The sequence below is a fragment of the Buteo buteo genome, chromosome 13 (genome assembly GCF_964188355.1).
Source record: "Buteo buteo chromosome 13, bButBut1.hap1.1, whole genome shotgun sequence".
NCBI lineage: Eukaryota > Metazoa > Chordata > Aves > Accipitriformes > Accipitridae > Buteo > Buteo buteo.
Window position 1 is genome coordinate 34,359,987 of NC_134183.1, and position 21,955 is coordinate 34,381,941.

Consider the following 21,955-nt stretch of genomic DNA (forward strand, 5'->3'; position numbering starts at 1 on the left):
ATCATTCAACTGTGAAAGAATCTCAGGCTGCTATTATACTTATAATCCCTTTAGATATAAACCATTACCCAAGTCTGGGACTAGGAGTTGATCAAGCTGCACCTAAACTCCAACCTTGTGACTCAACATGAGGGTCTCCCCAACCTTTTTACATTCCCGGTATCTGTACAGATCACGAGAAATCAATTACAACTCAATTTTCCTTTATATGTTTCTCTTTTACCCTATTGCATCTTCAGTCTCTGTATACACAATTTTAGTTTGTTTCTAACTTAATTTTTCTGTGTACGTTTTATCCAGGTATCAAGCAACAAAGTGAACTTTGCCATTGAATTCTGCAAAGTCATACTTTTATAAATTCCTATTAGATCATGTTTGCTAATACCCTTGAAAGTCATTTTTTAAGCAGTCCAAAACACTCCATTTTGCAACAAAAGCCAAGTTGGAAATAGTTATCTTCTGTCTCAATACACAAGGTAACTTACTTTTTTAGAGTGAAGATTTACTAATTAAAACCAAATTAGCAATATACAATTTCTTGTCTGAATATCCACTCATTCTCCAAACAGAAGGAGAGAATTGTATTATATTTATCTCAGTTAAAAGCAAGACTCTCTAATCTAGTGATGGATCAAGTCACTTTGGTTCTCAACAATAGGCAGTATAGTGGCGTGTGACCCTCCTGCACACTAGGACTTATTACATGGGTTACTTGCACCCAACGCTTGCTAGAGATTATCAGAATATCACACCTATGCAATAGAACAGGTGCCAAGTTGAGGTTTGGTGCACTACAGGAAAATCAAAGAAAGCTAGATATCACTGGTTGCAGCCAGCAACATATTTGGGTAGTCCTGAGCAGCCCTTTCAAGTGCCATTTTTCTGGAGTGTGTACCGTCCCTCCCTCATCACAGGACTTGTGCATATCTCCAACAAGGGAAGAGGAGAGGAAGTGAACTGCTGACATCACTAGGGCAATTCACAAAACCTAAGGCTCACTCCTAACACTCTGCCAAACTGCACAAAAGGAAGGGAAGGCTGTTGGGAACTAGCTAGACAACACAACCCACAGATTAGTTGTGACCACAACTCAGGCAAGCCTAGCAATCACTTAAGACCAAATTAAAAAAAAAAAAAAAAAAAAACAAACCAAAAAAACCAAACCCTCAGAAGTGGTCTTTCTCGCCCTTGTTTCATGGTGCTTTACTTTCAGTCTTCAACCAAAGAGGAAAGCTGTTCAGCAAAAATTTAGTCTTCCATAACTGAACTGAAATAATAACCTACAGTTTCAAAATACACAACTTGCAAAAGTAAGGGTAAGACATTGTTCACCACCCACCTTTAAAGAGTAAGTTGGGTTTTTTACTTCCTTAACTACTATCTACATGGTGCTTTTTTACCCTAAGGATGCTTCCTTTGCAATATTACATGGGTAAAAATCCCATTTAGCATAATGATTTTCAATATTTAGTTCTGCTGGAGAGCACAACTTCACTACTCAACACAACAGTTCTAGAACTACTACTGCTTACAACAATTTATGGTATCAGTGGCCAATTTACACACTGTGAAGAATAAACTCATTTCTTAAGTCTGATAGCAAGATGGCATCTTGAAAACTGTCAGATAATTTATTTTCAGTTTGAAGTCTGTAAAGGAGGGGAGTAGGGGTGGGGGGTGGAAATCAGTTTTACAGACCTGTTTCTGGCTTGGATTTCCCAGAAGCAACATGCTTTAATTGGAACTGTGCAGATCTTTCAGTTGAGGATGTTGGCATTGAGTTAATGAAAAAATCTGCTACTATCAACAAAAACTCCACACTGGCACATATGTACAGCTTGTCCAGGACAGCAACGACTTCAGTTCCATTTTTATCCTGCTTATAGCTTATATCTATCATAGAACTGCCATTTGTGTCATCTTTCTTGTCTATCATTCTGGAAAAAAGTTTAATAAGAAATATTTCAAACATCATAACACATAGATCTAGAAAAACAAGGATGCGTAAACAGTGCCTTTTTTTCTCCCCATGGCACTTATAAGAATTATAACGTAAGCAATCAGTGTTTCCTCCTAAAATGAGAGGGTGTAGACTTCTCCAACAGAAGAGTAATTTCAATTTAAAGTTGGTGTGCTACAGTTTTGGAACTATGTATGTGGCATGTAACAATCAGCCTAAAGTTTCAGTGGATAGAACTCTCTGGCTGAGGCTGGTTGCTCTCTGCTCAGCTGTTCTACACAGTTTACTGTAATACTCAAGCCTCCCAGATTTTTGGAGAACCTGGGAAATCAACATATAAAAGAAGAAACTTGCTTACCATTATTAAAATTAAATCATTTATTGCTTTAGTGCACAGTCTGACAGGTAACAACTGACAGCCCTACTAAGTTTTATCAATCCCATGTGAAATGAAGTATAGAATAAGGAAACAGTCTTCCTCACAAGTTGCATGGAGGTTTTTCATTTCTGATGCACTCAAACTTACCTTGCAGTCACATTCTGAATTCCTTCTCTGAGATCATCCAGGGTACATGCCTTGAGTTTAACATTAATATCCAGTGAGCCATCCGAAAACATCTTCCCCGATGATGCCATTAGATGCAGTCGGAGTTCACCAAGGCATAATTTGTCACTATGCAGCGAAATCAGAGACTTCTACATAACAAGAAACAGTAGGAGTAGTTATCACAGAACAAAGTAATAAGCATGTTTCCCTTGCTGCTAGCCACATGCATTTTGATTCATGAACTGAAGGATCTGATTAGCCTGTTGCTGTCATCAGTCCTCCAATCATACAAATTGGTCCAAGAAACTCACTGAGAAAACAGAAAAAAACAGTTGGGTTGTAGTAAAGTTGTTTATTCACCACATTTCTTGCAGTTGTTCAAAATACATGACCAAAGGATAATCCATCTGAACTCTGAAGCTCCCACCAGAGGACCCCTCTGCTCCCATCACACGAACTCATTTACAACCAGAACCTTAGCAGTAAGCAGAATGGATATGAAGAAATTAAAATAAAATCCCGTTAGAGTGTGTTTCTTCCTTGTGATGCTCATTTCACAAGATTTTTTTAAATTATACACCCCTCATACAAAAAGCACCATAAATTCCTGCATTGTAGTTATTATAAATGCAAAGCTACCACATAATCATTATATACCAAGACTTAAACAGCAAGTGCCCTCACATCTGGACAAAGCATATTAAGTCATAAAAACAAGGCAACATTGCACATCTTTGTCTTCCATTTTCAGCATAGGAAGGATGTTCATTACTGCTCACACTCAGGGATACGTAGGAGGGAAGTATGGGCCATGTACATCTTGGGTCTGCTTACTAACTATATAGGCACCATGTATAGAACTAGCATCATCTAGCCTAGCAATTCCTGCCTTTCAAATTTGCATTTTTATTTTGGATAACTGGAATCAAGGCTTGAATAATCAAATCAAATGGTGGGTGGTTTTGGTTGGTTGGTTTATTATGTTTTTTTAGTGTGATTTTTAGAAATGCACTTACATCCTTCAAATTAAGGATGTTCTCCGCCCATAAACCTCAAGTTTCTGGGATAAATTGCATAAGCTCCATAAGGCAAGCATTACAAAACTAACACAACCAATGAAACTCTTTTACTATCCTGAGTTCTGTCCATGTGAGAATCCTAAGTTCCCCGCCCCATCTGTATGGTAAAAGCTTTGTCACAAACCTGATTCATATCGCTGTTGTAGAGAGTTACTGAAAGTGACTCAAAATTAAAGTCAAATTTAAGCGTTGTATAACATTCTGCAGAAGACTGAATTGTAGAAACATTTTTTGGTCCAAAAGCAAGAAGAGGACCTGTCAGTGAAAAGAAAATATTTTTACATTTCTTTAGAACATTGGGCTTGGGGGTGGTTTTCTGGCTTTGGGGTTGTTTTTTTTGTTGTTTGGGTTTTTTTTAAATTAAGATCAGGAAGTCACAAAAAGAAGAAAAGCTCTAAACCCGGAAGACTACTCAGAACAATTTGCACTTTTATTTACTCAGTATCACTTTGTTCTACTCAATGCATGCTAAATTTACCTAGCACAGAGTGGTTTAAGAACCTTAAAAAAAGCTGTCATTAATTTACTGCAGTCCTTCGTTCACTTTAATTAAGAACTACAGAAAGTACCGAGACTGCTCAAAGAGTTTGTACTACTCTTCCTTACAGTTTCTTCTCATAGTGTAACAAATTCAGCTATTGGTTGAACAGTAATTTTTTTGACATTGAGAATGTTAGGTTTTGGAGAAAAAAAGATTTTGACAAAGTGTTAATAATATTTCAACCTCAGACATATGCTGTTTACATTAACATGCTACTTGAATACTAGTAATATCCCTAATTGTTATAATTGTGCATTAACATTCTGGGGTAGTTGGTTTGGCTTTTTTCTTTTTTAAACCACGTCCAACTCTTACAAGTCCTTGGTATGGACTGAAGAATACCATCCTATAAAAGAATGGCAAAAAACACACTACAAAAACTTTAGACCATCAACAGCTCACACTTCATGTATGTGCATACATTCTTATTTATAACTTTTCATATACACAATACATATGTAACAAATTAAGAAAAAGAATTTATCTATACACATTTAAGTGCATCAGATAAATATAATGTTTGACTTCGCAAATAGCCCTATGCATAAACGTACTCAGCTTTTGAATTGAACATACCTTCACAGAAATCAGATTCATTTGGAACTTTCCCTTTTTTAAGCATCTGTGTATCTTCTATGTTCTCATGCACAGTATTTGGCTGGGAAGAAGCCCCTCCAAGGTTTTCAAGTAAAATTTTCATGACAACAGTTAGATCATCTTCACTGAGTGCTATCTGTAAAGTGATAAACCCACAACTTCATTTTTTGTGACGCTATTTCTTTCCAACACAGTATGCAAAAGGTGAGAAGAAAAAACACGCTGCTTCCACCATAAACAAGCTGTCTAGTCAAAATGATCCTGGCCAAAACGCCCTAAGTAATTTGCCCATTTTTCCTAAAATAACTTTTGTTACTTGTTATGAACAGGAGTTACAACAAGAACTAACACTCCCCGTGATACACTTTTTAGTCTTGTAAGGCTCTTCACCTGCTAGAAATATGAGTAACTGATGATCATAAGCACTTCTTAACAATTCAGTAATCCAGAAACATAACCAGATAACATTAAAGCCAAGATTTACATTGTATACGCTACAGCAACCGTCATTCAGTAGGCCTTTAAAGAGTTAATGAATCTGAATTCAATTATATATAACATGATTGTGAAAAAATTAAGCAGTAATAAGTGACAAAATGCAGTCACTTAGCCCATAATACAAAGCCTTAGAATATTTTTTCTTCTTTTTTTTTTTTTTTTTTTTTTTTTACTGGTACTCCTTCAATATCTTATTCCTCTGTGCTTCACCAGTGTTACATTTGGCCACAGCACTGATACAGGAATGAAACAGGGCTTATGAACAAAAGAGAAAGTAAAACCCTCCCTCTTCAAAGATAACAACCATAATTTTGAACTCTTGTATATTAGAGAACCACATCTATCCTTTTAATTTCTAATAAATCTACTTAACACTCAAACAACCTGAATATTACAGATTAAACAATTTAAAATCTTAAATCTAGATTTTACATGCTAACTCAACAGATAACCTCAATGACTTTACTGACTGTTGAGTCAAAGGATAGCCCCAACAGACCCCCAGGAAAATAAAAATAGGTTTTATTCCATTTGTATGCAGCTACACCAAAATTATTCATTATACAATATCAAAACCCTAACAGATCTATAAACGGGACAGTCATGCTGGAAGTCTTCTAACGTTCTGTAAAAAATATAAATTGCAACAGGTTTGCAAGCTCCTTAATGAGGCTAAGTACTATTCTGAGAATATACATAACTTTAGATGCAGCTCTGATTTGCCATGACGTTACCTGCATTGGTTTTAGGTCTCCTTTGATACCAATTGTTGGGGTTTTATGATACCAAGTTGCTGCTAAATTTCTCTGGACCAGCAAAGTCAAACTGACTGGATGCAGAATTTCAGAATCTGGTTGAGAATCTGTGGATATAATGCACCTACAAAAGACAGTGGAAGCAGCAGAGGAAATATAGTCAGTAGTTGCATAATCACAATTAATATTATACCAATCTAGAGAATTACAGGTATACTTATTTTTAAATTAATAATAATGTGTGCTTACATGCACTTATGCCCAGGTATGCAGTTAAGATGAACTCAGTTGCTACCCTATCATTCTTTTCCTTCCAAGAAGTTTTAGAGATTGTGGACATGTGCCTCTATCTAAAAGCACTCCTAAACTTAGTTGGGGGGTATTGGGTGTGTGTGTGTGTTTGATTTTAGTATGTTTTTATCACCTATCATCTTTAAATGATAGAACAATGCTGCATACGGAACATAGACCCATTTTCTTTAAGAACACTTTACAACTCAGAAGAAAACTCCATGTATACCTTGATAATTTCAAATGAGTTAGCTGTACATCCATGTTGTCAATGACTGGAGGAAGAGAAGATTCATCTGAAGACACCAGCTTGAATTCATTCTGAACTCTGATTAAGCCAAGATCAGCTACCAAAGCATTATATGAAGTTGAAGATTCAGGAATAACTATAACAGGAGCTTTCAAGTTGACATCCATTAAGAGGCGGAAGCTCTTTTTAGCAAAGTCTTTCACACTGGAAGCAGCCATTTCTGCTGCCTGGACGGTGACTGCAGTCAGGGCTTCTTGTGCCGTTTGGAAATTGTTTAGGAAGTTCTATTGATAGGTAGTGAAAAAAGTAAGAGTTCTATGAGAGCAAATAAGCCTTATAAAAAAAGGCAAGCCTCAGGCAAAATGTAAGTTTAAAAAAAATAGTACAGCTGTGGCAGAAAAATGAAACTTCTAATTCAACCATGGAAGTTTCAAAAGAGAAAAAGCTTAAAATCATGCACAAGCTAAGACACTGCTTACCGATTTAATTTTTAAAATATTAAAGCTATCAACTCAATTCATTACTTGTTTTGTTAACCTTCTCCTTATTTGGCATTCCTCCATAAAGCAGTGCAACTTAAGTAACACTTCTTCAGCAAAACACTTCTATATGCTTGTAGATCAGCTCACCACAAGACACAGGTCACAAAGAGCTGATTACATTTTATTTTATTAAAAATTTTTGATGTCAAGAAAAGAACTAAAACTAGTGTCTTACCAAGAGAGACATAAAGAATTTATGCAGGTAAATTATTTGGATGCAGCCCACTTTCAGAGACATTTTGCCATCCACCCTTGACATATCAACATAGGCTTCCCCTGCAGTAGCATCTGGATAAAGTGACATGTGAAATCTAAACACTTCATCTCCCATTATGGAGACAGCCTAGAAAATTAAGTCCATATAGTTAATACTCCCAGGCAGTAATCTGTGATAGAATTATTGCTTAAGTTATCAAACAAGAAATATTTCCACAAAAAGATCAACTGGAACTTATCAGCAATACTTGACACATATGCTAAGCAGAAAAGGAAATTGAATCAGCTATTTTATGGTATGTCTCTTCTCAGTTATCTATAGTCCATTTTATATTTAACCCATGCTACTTAGAATTAAACACATCAATGCAAACATGATTAAAGAGAATTAAATATTAAATTAAAGCATGTTTTGCTTCCCTGAGATAAAGGAAATTAAGCTATGAAATTTTGCTTAATATTTGGTACATTACATTGTACTTAGTATTATACAACACAGCAAATCAACTACAGTGCTGCCATTAAATAACTTAAAGGACTAGGTCTTTTTGTTTGTTTACAATCTGCACAACACATCACCTTTTTATGGATTGTTTTTGGATCAACATTTGTAATTACTATGTCCTCAAGTCTGGAGAACACTTTAATCTTTTTAGGTTTCATAGCTACAGATGCATCCATTCCTGATTTGAGACAAAAGGAAGAAGATAGCAAATTGTTGAAGTGCATTTGTTAAGTAAACACTTTTAAAAAAAGAAGCATTATGTATTACTGAATATAAAGAATAAGAATAGCTTAAAATCCAGCATTGTACTATGTAAGAACCAATGCTAAGCCCAAGACACATGACCTTACTACACATGACAAATTTGCCAACGTAAATTGACTCTAAGACTAGAGTAAAAATTCCCAACACTATCTAGGGTCTAGCTATTAAAAAATGGAAGCTTGTGTTATTTATAACATAGTGCCTTCATTTGTTTTCATTTTACTCTACTTAGAAATTAATTGCCTTCTTTTTCCGAGTCAAACATTTTCTTCCCTTGCAGGCATTTTCACTACTAAAATACTTTACTGCAATCATATCATACAATCAAAATGTATTCAAACATATGTTAGAGGCATCTACAGTGCACACACTAGCCTTTCAGAGGCGAATGAAGGAGGGGAATAATGTATTTCTTGCTACAACCAACTAATCTAATATTTAAATAAAAACCCTTTACCTTGTATTCTAATGTCTGCAATTCTACAGGTCTGATCACACACTGTAATTCTGAATGCATTTAGCTTTGCAGTGAGTTTTAATTCACAGGTATCATCATGGGCTGCATTACTAGACACTGGATAGGAAACACAAGAGACATACAAGAACTTCATTATAAGTCAATTTTTTAAAATAAATGTTAGATTATTCATTTTACACATATATGAACTATTCCAAAAGCAACTGCAGTTATTCCCTAAAAGATACTGCTAATTTTCAGTCAAGACATGAAATAAGTCTTTAATTAACACAGTCTTCTGGCACAAGAACAGTCACCGACTAATACAGGAAAACAACAATCAAGATTATGGGTTTTTTCTCCTCATTAACATCTAGTTTTCATGCAGTGGTATGCTGCATACAGTGTACATTTCATTATTTGAAACACTGTCTCACATGAGAAATGTTCCTTTTTGTATAAAGTAGCAAGGCCAATTTAGGCATATTAGGTGAAAAAATGTTTCTGCAGCAAAACTGAAGGTGCTTGCAGAACACAAAAATGTAACAGCCAGTCACTGTAAACTCAATCCCAAGAGATTTAGGTTTAGAAAACCTTGAATTTCCCAAACACTACAAACACATGCATCAGCCACACAGGACCTGACTAAACATTCTTAAGGAGCTTCCATATAAAAACCTCCTACTATTTCAAGGTTACAGATACCTTTTTTAAAAATAAGCACAACACCCTCAATTCAGAACTTCTCTTTGCTTCCCCAGGGCTCAAGAATGTCTGTTTTCTGCTACGTAAGCACTCTTTAGAGCCTTCAGATTGGAAAGAAACAAAGTTGTGACACTGATGCTTTGGAAAGGCTTTGGTACTGTTCACTGCAGCATCATTTATTCGACTTTGATTATAAAAGTCAGACCACTACCTAGGAAAAAGTTACATTGAGTAAGGAGAACTTGTAAAATTAAGCAACAGCAAAAATATCTGGCTTTTTTTTAAATGAGATTATTTTCTCGCCATGTACAGTTGTGCATGCCTTGTTTTTCCACCAAATAGACTGCAATGCTGCCACCTGAAATGGTATCCTTTGAAACCAAAGGCTAGATGCTGTTAAGCAACAAAAGCATGGCCTTTCTAATACCGCATTACCTGGTCTAAGAGTACTTCCTTTTTCTTGTTCTTTCATTTGAGGCTTGTAGTCTGATGCTTTACCAGTACTGGGAAGACCACCCGATGGAACACTGAATGTGAGAAAACTCATGATGGAAAGCAAAGCCTCTGTGTGAAGTACTATATCCAAACATGAAAAGATGACCTAAAATGAGGGCAAGGAGACAAAGTAACATTGTTATTTAGTAGCAGTCTGCTGCATAACAACTCAGAGTTACTGCCATCGCACTAAGAAAAAAGTGTCTTGCTCAGTTTCACAAGTATCTCACCCTTCTATCTCCTTCAACTTAACACCACACAAGCTCCAGAACAGACGAGGGAGCTATGGATGGGAAGCTTAAAACAGCTACAGAGGAACTATGCCAATCTAAAAATTGATGCTTCACGTGGTTATGCTTTTTCGGTAAGCTCTGTTAAGACTCCTGCATTTCATTGGGGACTATTAAGCACTTTGGCTGACATCTTCATAACCATGGATAGCAAGTGGTATTCTAGTAGGTATGATACAACAAAACAAGAAGATTCAAAATTTGCAATCAGAACAGAAAGTACATGATACTACTCAAACCAATATTACTTAGTAAAACCTAGCATCAGCTAGGTGACTTTTCCTAGCCCAAAGCAACTCTTGGTAAATGCTGGTTTTACTGATACATTAAGGGATGTCAGATTTCTTGACTCTAAAGTAGTCCAGCCACTTCAAATTCCACATGTGGCTGTCAAGAAGCAAGCTCCATCCATCACTACTACTTTAAGGGAAACATTTTAAAAGCAAAATGACCTGCTTACTTCAGAAGTCACTGAAGCCATAGGAAACTACACATGAATAGTTGCTTTCAGGAAAAGTAAAAAAAGGATTGATTGAACACAAGACCTCTGAGAATGCTTGTTTGACATTTCACCTCACATCAACTCCACAGTTACGAACTTTCAAGCTCTGAAACACAAGGCCTTCATTTCACATGCTGCTAAGTGTATCATGCCAGAAATAAAACACATCCTACAGGACTCAGTTAGAAATATGTCCTTCTAAATTTTAACTAGCTAAAAATGTACAGCTCTTAAGTAAAAAATTTCATACACTAATGTGATGGGTTGACTCTGGCTGGACACCAGGTGCCCACCAAAGCCGTTCTATCACTCCCCCATCCTCAGCTGGACAGGGGAGAGAAAAATATAACAAAAACTTGCGGGTCGAGATAAGGACAGGAGAGATCATTCACTAATTACCGTCACGGGCAAAACAGACTCAGCTTAGGGAAAATTAGCTCAATTTATTACAAATCAGCCAGAGTAAGGTAATGAGAAATAAAACGAAATCTCAGAACACCTTCCCACCACCCCTCCCTTCTTCCCGGGCACAACTTCACTCCCGGATTTCTCCACCAAACCCCCCCAGCGGCACAAGGGGGACAGGGATGGGGTTTACGGTCATCACATGTTATTTTCTGCCGCTTCACCTCCTCAGGGTGAGGGCTCATCACGCTCTTCCCCCGCTCCAGCGTGGGGTCCCACCCACGGGGTCAGTCCTCCATGAACGTCTCCAACGTGGGCCATTCCCACGGGCTGCAGTTCTTCACGAACTGCTCCAGCATGGGTCCTTTCCACGGTGTGCAGTCCTTCAGGAGCACACTGCTCCAGCGCGGGTCCCTCACGAGGTCACAAGTCCTGCCAGAAAACCTGCTCCACGGGCTCCTCTCTCCGCAGATCCGCAGGTCCTACCAGGAACCTGCTCCAGCGCAGGGTTCCCACGGGGTCACAGCCTCCTTCGGGAACCCACCTGCTCCGGCGTGGGGTCCTCCACGGGCTGCAGGTGGAGATCTGCTCCACCGTGGACCTCCCTGGACTGCAGGGGGACAGCCTGCCTCACCAGGGTCTTCACCACGGGCTGCAGGGGAATCTTCGCTCCGGCGCCTGGAGCATCTCCTCCCCCTCCTTCTTCACTGACCTTGGTGTCCGCAGGCTTGTTTCTCTTACATGTTCTCACTCCTCTCTCCAGCGGCTGTTTCTCACTCTCCCAACTTTTTTCCTTCTTAAAAATGTTATCACAGAGGCGTTACCACTATCACTGATTGGCTTGGCCTTGGCCGGCAGCGGGTCCGTCTCAGAGCCGACTGGTATGGGCTCGCTCTCTCTCGAACACAGGGGAAGCTTCCAGCAGCTTCTTACAGAAGCCACCCCTGTAACCCCCCCTCGCTACCAAAACCTTGCCACATAAAACCAATACAACTAAATACTTCTGTAAAAAAAAAAATAATAATCTTTTTTCCTCCTGGATTTCTCTTTGAAGTAGTTAAATATAAAGGAGTAAGCTATAACGAATAGAGAGTCAGGGGTTTGGGTTGGTCTTGGGTGTTGTTTTTTTCCCCTCTTCAATGAGAGGAGAAAAAATGGACAACCAGCAAGTTTACACAGCTGTTACTATTTGAGAAGCTTAAAAAAAATTAAATACATCCAGTACTTACATTGATGTTTTGCTTGGTGCTTCTATAAGTAGTAACAAAATCTGGTCCATCAGCATCAGCCTAAAGGAAGAAAAAAAGCCCAAGCACACAGTCAGTCTCTATTGAGTTAACTGAAATAACTGAATATCACACACACAAGGATTATTCCCATTGCAAAAGAAAACAAACAAAAGTGATGAAGCCTGAAGAAACAAGTTCTCTAAATGAAGCACATGATCAAGGCAACCAGCAACAACCAAGGCAACAACGATCAAGGGGTACTCGCAATGCTCTGCTCAGTGACATTTTATAGCACATATTTTGTTAAAGTTCAACTGGCTGCTTACAAAATTTTCTCTTAGCTAGGATCTATTTAAACTGGATCAATTTATGCTTAGTACTATGTCAGAACAAATTAACTTGTTTTTCTCTATAAAAATTACATCATTATAGATAAGAGTATGAGTAGCCCACTGGTTCTACAACCTATCAGATACCCAAGTATTCTTGCAGTTTTTGAATGGCACTTTTTTTTTTTAAATAAAAGCTCAATAACTAGCTACCAACATATCACCCCAATGCTAGTTTTACCAGCTGTAGAGAGCCACCTATCACTTACGTAGGCAAAGACTATCTCACCTATCAAGTTTCACAAAAGTAGTAATCTGTATTGTTCACAGAGAAGAAACATTTGGCTTCACCAGTGATTTCAGTAATTGTGTTGACTTATGAAGTAAGCACTATATGGAAGCAGTGGAGAGTGAAATGAAATGGTAAGTTGAAAAATGGGTATTTGGGAAAAGACCTAGATAAGTTTTAGACACAAATCCTACAGGTTTTAAAAACAAGCAAAAAAAAAAATCTAACACAGGCTAAGTATGGAAGCCTTATTTTACTCCCCAAAAAAACTTAGTTAAAAGGTACTGAAACCTTAACATATTCCATTTTCAGAAGATGTTCATCTGTCTCACTCGAAGAATTAATAATGCAAAGAGGATCTCCTTTTGAGTCTGCAAATAAAGAAATAAAACTGTACAGTATTTCCACTCACAAGCTTTACTCCACCTATGGAATGCCTCCATGCTAATTCTTGATTATATACTAATTATATACTATTCTTGCTGAAATAGCAAAGGTAAACATCTCTTTTCACTGAGAAGCTGCAGATTAAGCATCAACTTGTAAAATGCTGTATTTGCTTTGCTTTTTTTTTTTTTTAATTAAACTAATCAAAATTAACTTATCTTGGTCCTGAAAGCAGATTCAAAATTGGAAAACTATTTGCCTTCCTATCTTTGTGGGTTTATATTCAAAACCATACTTTTCTACTTTGAATACATGGCTATTTCAGTTATTACTTCAGTATCACTTTGAAATGTTACATGACCAATCAAGGAAGCATGCTGTATTTCCATTGCTGCCAGAACTGGTCATAAAGCACAGATTCAGAAGCTCATCAAAACACTCTGAATAGATAAAATACTTCTCAGGAATGACCATTCCCACTCAAAGCAGTCAACTAACTCAAATTAACTCAAGCTAAACCTACCAACAGGAGTAGAACTTGGTATCAGGTAAAATAGATCAATTGAATCTAAATTACACAGGACAGCATCATTAAGTGAATTTGGCATGTAACCTCCTGCCCTTTCTCCCCCCCCCTCCAGTAATTATTGTTATTTTTGACCATGCTATCCTCTGTCTACAAAAGCTGATTGCACACACCGTAATGACTGCATACTAGTTTTCCAGAAGACTTACCATTTATTTCAATGCATGTCATCATAATTTTTTTCAGATATGCTGCTGCAGTTAATTCATGATTTCTAATTTTGGTTTCAGTTCCAAGCTGTAGCACGGTTAGAATATGTAATGGATATCTCTCCTTCTGAACCTGCTTCATCAAGGTTATTACAACCTTGAATATGGAAAGGGAAATAAGTTCACTATTTCAGTAAAGCTGTCCAGATGTTACAGCATGCAGTTATAACTGGGCATTATCTCCTCAGCTAAGCTTCAAAAGCAGTATTAATCTAGACATTTTGCCTTCTCACAAAGAAAATCTACAACACCAGTTTGTTAAAGATTTCCCCCCCACACCCTGTTCCTCTTGGCCAAGCAACCAATCACTTCTTAACTCCATCAACAACAAAATAAAAATACCAAGTCTATTAATTTGTCTAGAATTCAACTTTGTTGACCTAGCAATATATCTTTACCTTGTCAAGCTATGCTTCAGTTTTATAATCAGACACTACACAGGGCTACAGAGTTTGAATATGGAAAAAACAGTTACTACAGATCATACTGGTTTGGAAAAAAGGGCAGTAGATAACAGATAGCAACATGTATCGATCTTTGAATATCTGATGCTATGCAAGTAATAATTAAGGACACAGAAATACTTCAACATTACAATTCTTCATTTACAGAAGATTTTAAGCATTACACTAATTTGAATGTTGAGAATGAGAAAAGACTTGTGTTTCTAAATGCAGCTGAAAATTAAAGTAGAACTAGATATAGTTATTAATGAACAATGTTAATTTCAGTGTAATTATTTCATGAGGCAATTATCTTCCATTCTTGTGAACTAAAAATAGTGCCTCAACCTAACAATTTACCACACAAGGAATTTAAAGAATTCAAGTTTGTCAATACTTTGTCTGCATCATTATGTAGCATAGTCTTTGTGCACTAACAAATTAGCATTTTATCATTAACCACCCAACATATACAGTCCACAGACAATGTGGACACTATCTTAGTAAAAACTTTCATGTGAAGCTTGTGTAAAACTCTATTAAACAAGACAGAACTGTTCATCAGATATATTAAATAAGACAACATGGAGCACTACAGGCTCAGTCCTACCATAAAAAAAAATTCTTCACAGCCAAGACACCAAATCTGAAAGTTAGAAACTGTCAAAGGTACTAGGGATATACATTGGATAACTACGTGCTGTTTATTAACAGGCACCTCATCAGCCAATTGCAACTGTAATTCTGCAAAAAGTGAGAAAACCCCAAAGCTGGGATGGTATCAGCTTGCTACCTGTCTACACTTCAGCTGTGGGACAAGTATTTCTAATGCCCTTAAAACTAAGTTTTCTTGTATGATTTCATATCACTCACACAGAATATGTTTCCCTGGTGGCTGGAAATAGGAGGAATTCTCTAGTCTTTGGAAGCTACTCTCACTCAGCAATAGAATAGTTTTGGGTTTGAAGGCATTTTTTTCCTTTCTAAAAAAATAGGAACCCAGATTTTGCATTGGACAAAAATTACACATGCACAAAAAACAAAACCCAAAAATCCAACAACAAACAAACAACAAACCTCATAGTTACTTAAAATAACATGCATACCCAAGCCATTTGGTCTGACTCTTGAAAAAATTAAAGGCCATGCTGAGCTCGTCACACTTAAGTATCACAGACATCTTCAAAGAAAAAACAGGCTTGGAAAATTTCTTATGCATAGGTATCTTTGTTAACTGATTGCTTGTGTGTTTTCCCAGTACTTCACCTAGAACCTAACCTTCAGATGTAGTATCTAAGGCAAAAAAACCAGTTCTAGCTTAACTGTTTCAGGTGGTTTGTTATTAGGAGAATCATATGCAGCATTATGAAGGATTAAGGCTCGGTGAGTGCAGAATATCTAAAAGAAGTCATGTTTTCCCTGTTAGATATATTGTGTATGTTAAATATTCTATAAATACATTCACATAATATACACAAAAGAAAACAGCTAAAGAAACAGCTGAAGAATGAGTTCTGTGGGGGTTTTTTGTTTGGTTTCTTTCTGTTGATATGTACCATCTTCTTTAAACAGTTAAAATGGCCCACTACTTCTAAGAAACAGACATGAGTACTGGATTCAGTAACAATAAATGTTACAGATGAATACATACCTCTTTGATTTCAAAATTAAGTAGTATATTGATTACATCTTCATTTAATGTTCTTTTTCTCTTTTCAGACAACATTCCTTCTGGAACACTCTTATCCTGCATCAAAACCAATTTCTCCATTTCTTTGGTTTTACCTGAAGCATTCATTGAATTGGTTAACTTCTGAAGTTGCCACTATTTGTTTAGCTCAAGAAACATATCCAATTCTTTTATTCATTTAGATGGCTTATGTTCATCTAAGATAAGCTAGCAACATTTCCACAAGCAGAGCCTTTGACTTCAGAGCAAAGGAAATAGAAACATGTTCTGGCAACAAGACGACTCTGACATCTCAATATCTTGCTAGTTCCATGACAATTTAGCTAACACAATTACCAAATTTTGTCTTGTAATGTTTCCACTTTTTTGAAGTATTAAAGTATGAACACTGTCCTTGCAAAATTAAAAAGAGGAGTTTATCACTTACACATCATACTCTCAGATCTAAGCCTGCTTTCCAGATAATAAATGCTTTTCATTTTTCCTAAAAGCTAACACACTTAACATTCATGACAAATAAATTCCATCTCTGACCTTCCTTTTGCAGTACTGATTTTGCATGAGTGAGTTTGTCTTCTGCTTCACCAAGGTTTTCCGTCAATACTTTGAGGAAGACATTCAAATCCTCTTGACTTAACACAACCTACAAAATTGCATATCACAGTTCTCAGGAAAAACACACTGTTCTTTAAGCTTACCACTAGCTAGCAAAGCAGAACAATGTTTCCTGCCAAGAAGAGTGCTTATTTACAGGTATTTTGTCAGCAGCATCATCCCTTGAATAACAAAATGAAATTCTTTTAACTGCTTACTGTTAAAGGATTAGGAGATTAAAGAAGATTATGACTTCTAAAGTTGTATCAATATATAATTCAGCCTTTATTTAGCGTATCTATGCTTTTAATACTTTCCTGTAGATGACATGCTACTTCATGATATTTGAATTCCAGTTTTACCCAAGATGTACCTGGTATTTTCTTTCACAGTATATAAATTGCCACAAAACACAACTATCATGAGGTCATTCAAGGGAGGTAGGAAGTTATGAAGCTGGAGTCACTAAGGCAAATATTTGCATAAATTTAAATTCCTCTCAAGAAGATTCCATTTAAAAAAAAAAAACAACAAAAAACAAACAAAAAAACCCCAAAACACACCTGAAAAAAAGACTTGCTCAGAGAACGGGTCACAAAAACATTTGATTTAAGCTGGTCCTGCCTTGTGGCAGGGATTAAACAAGACTCCCTGACATCTTTTCAGTTTTCTCTCTTCTTTCTCTCAGTTTAATAAAGGTACACAGCAGTTCAGGTGTTTTATATGACACTTTCAAACCTCGACATTCACACAGGCAGTTTAAACCCTGTTGACATCCCTGAAACTAACTCCACAACTACTAAAAATTTGCAGCTTGTTGCACCCTTGTGTCCAGAAGTAACATAAAGGTTAGTCTTACATTAACTGTTATCACAAGCCTCTCACCACCTTCTTTTCATAAGACTTACATTCATTGTATCCAGATACCCCGTGATCTCCAATACTGGTAATTTGTGAAACCAAGCTGCAGACAGATTTCGTTTCACTGACAGGCTTAAATTAATAGGGTGAAGTATCTGAATGTCTGGATGTGACAAACCTGTCTCCATAGTGGTCCTTAAAACAAACAGAAAAAAACCCAAAACACATGGTGGGAAAGTTAGAAGTTAAGTCATACATTACATTTTCTAAATAACATCTTAAAATCTCAAATGTAATATAATATCTCTTTAGGTTTAAATGGCTTCCTGAGAGGAACAGTATCTTATTTTACTACTGATTTATTTGCCCTTAAGATAACAGGTTATTATTTTAACACCATATATTTGACACAGTCACTAACCGTGGTTTCTAAGCAAGTAGATTAATACCCTATAGAGTATTATTATTACCAATTAGTTCAAGCATTACTTAGTAAAGTGCACTTTACCTAGACAGTTTCAGCTTTGTCAGCTGCACGTCCATTTTGTCAATGACTGGAGGGAGCAAACTGCCTTCTGAAGACACCAAGCTAAACTGGTTCTGAACCTTAATCAAGCCAAGATCTACTACTATAGCATTGGGGGAAACTGAGGACTGAGGAATGACTATAACTGGTGCTTTCAAGTGAATGTCCATGGCAAGTCGAAAACTCCTTTGAGCCAGGTCTTTTACACTGGTAGCGGCCTTTTCTGCAGCTTGGACTGTAGCAGCACTCAGTGCCTCCTTAGCTGTTTGAAAGTTGTTCAGGAAGGTCTAGAATAAGCGGTTGAAAAGAAAGGAGAGATGTCTGTAAACAGTTTTTTAATCTGAATTACTCTCTTATTTTACGACATCAACCACTAATTATGCTGCCTACTGTGTTAGATTTTTCCCTGGGGAAAGACAACTGAGTGCCTTCTGTCATGACCTCTAATAAAGGGTCAAAAACATACTGACCAGTACAATCCACTCATTTTAAACTCATCTCTACTTTTTTGTCCTTCATTAGCTACAAGATTCCTTTACCTCATTAGCTTTTGGGGACATATATTGTTTTTAGAGCCCTTCTTTGCCCCCAGTGAATATTAATTCCTATTAAAGCCAGTACTGAATGACAGAAAGCCCACTAGTGCTTTGTTGAAAAAGCCCCCATTAGAATACTTGATGAGGGTACAAATATTTACATTGATTAATTTGCAGTCCTCATAGCATCTAACCTTGCAGAAAATTTTGCCTCTAATGTTAGCTCAGATGTTTGCAGTGAACTCAGGTTTTTGCCAGGGTGGAAAAGGCAGCAAACATAAAACCCCCAAAATACCTTAATAACACCAAGCTTTTCTCTATTTGCAAAGTAGAGGGTGGGAAGTGACCCACTTGCACTGTGTTAGTTTTTTGAAATTCAAACCAGTTAAAGCTTACTTATCAAAGCTTTTAATAGCACACATGAAAAATTAAGCCTATCCTTTCTCTTTCAGAAATTTAAGTTACCACTTGTACTGAGGACACAAACAAGGAAGACTAATTTGAGAATGAAGCAGAAACATACAAAGGAAAAAAAGACTTACCAGAAGAGACATGAGAAATTTGTGAAGGTATACTATTTGAATACAGCCTACTTTCAAAGATACAGTACCATCCACTTTTGACATGTCAGTGTAGGCTTCTCCCTCCGTAGCATATGGATCTAATGTCAGATTGAAACTGAAAACTTCATCTCCTACTATAGACACAGCCTAGAAAGAGAGAAAGAGTACCTACCAGCCATCAGCAGCTTCTAAAAAGGTACTTAACAAAAAGAAAAACTAAATATATCATCAGCCTATCAGATGTACAAGTTAGATTTTTTTATTTTTATTTTTTTTAATCTTTTTGGACATCCATTATTCTAATATGAAAACTATGCTTTACCACGGATCTTATTTGAAAAGAGATATTCAAGATATATGAAATATTTTTAAAAGAGTGGAATAAGAATATGTATTACATTTCACTTTTATACACACAAAACTAACGAAGAACCAAGTAAAACTTAAAATCTTGTAGTTGCGTACTTTTTTATGAAGGGTCCTTGAATCAACATCTGTGACAACTATGTCTTTAAGTCGGGCAAAGAATACAGTGTGACTTGGCTGAAGGAGAAGAGATGAGTCAAGACCTGTGAAGTATAAAGAGAGAAACAGTAGTATTGCATAACAGAAGTAACACTCATTTTCAGGATGGGGACACACAACACCAACAGAGGAAATGAGAAAAGTTACAGAAATTATGCATTGCAACAAACAATTACTTTGTTAATAGTTTGCTAAATTTAACAAAGATTTAAAAAAAAAACCACAAAGAATACCTAAACACACTTGATTCTTTCCTGTTTCCAGATGAAGCCAGTTACCACATCCCTTGCTGAAGGGACTGTAAATAAAAGAGCTCTATTCAATCCAAGGCATTTTAGTCTCCCTGTATCCATATCAGAAAAAAAGTAATTCCCCAACTACGATAAATTCTCCAAAACAAAAAAAAAAGAAGTATTGTAAGTTCTGGAAATAGAGACTTTTTGCTTTTTATCAGTCAGACACAGAAGATAAGTATATTGTCTAGAGTTCATACCCAAGTCCATACACTATGCTGTCTGTTATTAAGCTTTGAGAATGTGACCATACTACAGCTTTGAATAAAACAAAATAGAAATTCTAACACAGGTACTGTCTCAATACCAATCATCTCTGGAAAAAAATGAGCTACTACTAATAGAAAAATATTCAAACAATAATCCGTCTCTTAATAACCAAGCTACTGAGATTTTCTATCAAAAAAGATGTTACTATACTGTATTTTTGCATACAGAATCTTGTGTGAATACATCATATGATTTAGAGACGGGCAAAAGCAAGAGACTTTTTATGAACTGTATTACATACTGTTGTATATCACACATTCTTAAATATTCATACCAAGAGAGAGTTTTGGCAGCTATTAGGATGGCAGCTATAGCCAAACTTGGAAGTGAAACTTCCACCCACCCTCAAAATTATTGATAGCCCCTCTGAGGGGTGAAAAAGAATCAAGAAAACAAAACCAAAACAAGAAACCTGAATAAACACTAGAAGTTCAAAACCAAAGAAAACCGTTTTAAGGGGGTTTTTATCCTAAATAATTCAGGTATAGCAGAAAAATATTCAAAGCTTAGTACAACATGAAAAGCCACCCATAATCAAATTCCTTCAAAATATGAACATAATTACCTGAAGAATAATATATCATGCTTTTCTAGCTGGAGGCCAAAACATTATGACAGACTAGAAGACTGACTTTGAAAACAATACCACAAGCCATGTTTGTACAGAACACAATTAAAAAAAAAAAGTCAGATGCTGAAAATTTACACCTTAAATATCTTTTAGTCTAATTACTAGCAGTTACTCTGAAACTAAATTACTAGATCAGTTACTACTAACAAAGAATTGAATACCTTGTATCTTGATCTCTGCAATGTTCTTTTTTTCATCACAAATATTTAAACAGAAGGCATCCAGCTTGGCAAAAAGCTTGAAGTCAAAGATATCCTTATCCTTCAAAGGTCTAGCCACTAGAAGTGAGAGAAATGGGGATTTTCAAGGTACATATAATTCATATTCTCACTTGAACTCCTGAGCATATCTGAGGGTTGTTTTGGTCTGGGGGTGGTTGGCATTCAGATGACTTAGTTTTATTTCCTATAGTTTCTTTCATCACCACTATCATGATTAAGTCTATAACATCCCATCTTAGAGCAACAAGTCTTCCTCTGAAGGCAACTCTACTGATAAGAGTAAAACATGCCAGCATTTGCTTGTAATTCTATGTCTGATATTACCCCATCTAGTGATGGCTCTCTACTGGAACAATTTTACTTTTTTTTAAATTAAGGTTTAAATTAATTGCTGGGTTAAGAGGAAATCAATTGCACAGTACGCTTACTTTTAACATTAAGTCAATAACTCAGTAGGTTCACAGTAGTGCTTTTTTCAGGTTATCTAATATTTCCTATTCCAAGATCCTAATGTAGGAAGTTTTCTCTTAAACTTCCAAGCTTGTAAGAAATGGCAAACCTTGGAAGCCTATTTCAGGCAATCAACACCCAGCTTTTACGAGAGCAAGTGTTAAGGCTGGGAAGAATAAGGTGTCAAACACAAGCGTCAAAAACCTATCTATGGCGGAAGACAAGAAGCCATTAGATCTCACTGATGGTCTGCACCTTCACTAACCAAGAGTAGCAAAGTGTTAATCCAAGAGCCCAAATATTTATGGGCTTTGTCACACTGTACACAGCAGCAGCTTCTTTTTCAGCCTGCAGATTCAAACCCAGGTGTCATGGTTTAACCCCAGCCAGCAACTAAACACCACTCAGCTGCTCACTCATACCC

At 36.6% G+C, this 21,955-nt stretch overlaps 1 protein-coding gene across 7 annotated transcripts in view; it reads right to left on the reverse strand.

Annotated features, from left to right (window-relative positions):
• Positions 1–21,955, reverse strand: part of VPS13C (vacuolar protein sorting 13 homolog C) — a 106,619-nt gene that overhangs the window by 42,755 nt on the left and 41,909 nt on the right. For 6 of the 7 annotated variants that reach the window (XM_075045475.1, XM_075045476.1, XM_075045481.1 and 3 more), the window contains 20 exons: positions 21,022–21,138; positions 19,607–19,710; positions 19,121–19,288; positions 18,025–18,329; positions 17,564–17,711; positions 16,596–16,704; positions 16,023–16,156; positions 13,869–14,025; positions 13,038–13,117; positions 12,129–12,188; positions 9,643–9,808; positions 8,503–8,619; positions 7,856–7,959; positions 7,236–7,403; positions 6,498–6,802; positions 5,957–6,101; positions 4,704–4,860; positions 3,711–3,841; positions 2,487–2,656; positions 1,699–1,937 (listed from right to left, as the gene is read on the reverse strand). In XM_075045475.1, coding sequence (XP_074901576.1) covers positions 1,699–1,937; positions 2,487–2,656; positions 3,711–3,841; positions 4,704–4,860; positions 5,957–6,101; positions 6,498–6,802; positions 7,236–7,403; positions 7,856–7,959; positions 8,503–8,619; positions 9,643–9,808; positions 12,129–12,188; positions 13,038–13,117; positions 13,869–14,025; positions 16,023–16,156; positions 16,596–16,704; positions 17,564–17,711; positions 18,025–18,329; positions 19,121–19,288; positions 19,607–19,710; positions 21,022–21,138 — 3,084 coding nt within the window. The remainder of the gene's footprint in view (positions 1–1,698; positions 1,938–2,486; positions 2,657–3,710; positions 3,842–4,703; positions 4,861–5,956; positions 6,102–6,497; positions 6,803–7,235; positions 7,404–7,855; positions 7,960–8,502; positions 8,620–9,642; positions 9,809–12,128; positions 12,189–13,037; positions 13,118–13,868; positions 14,026–16,022; positions 16,157–16,595; positions 16,705–17,563; positions 17,712–18,024; positions 18,330–19,120; positions 19,289–19,606; positions 19,711–21,021; positions 21,139–21,955) is intronic. The other variant, XM_075045478.1, reaches the window with a different exon arrangement.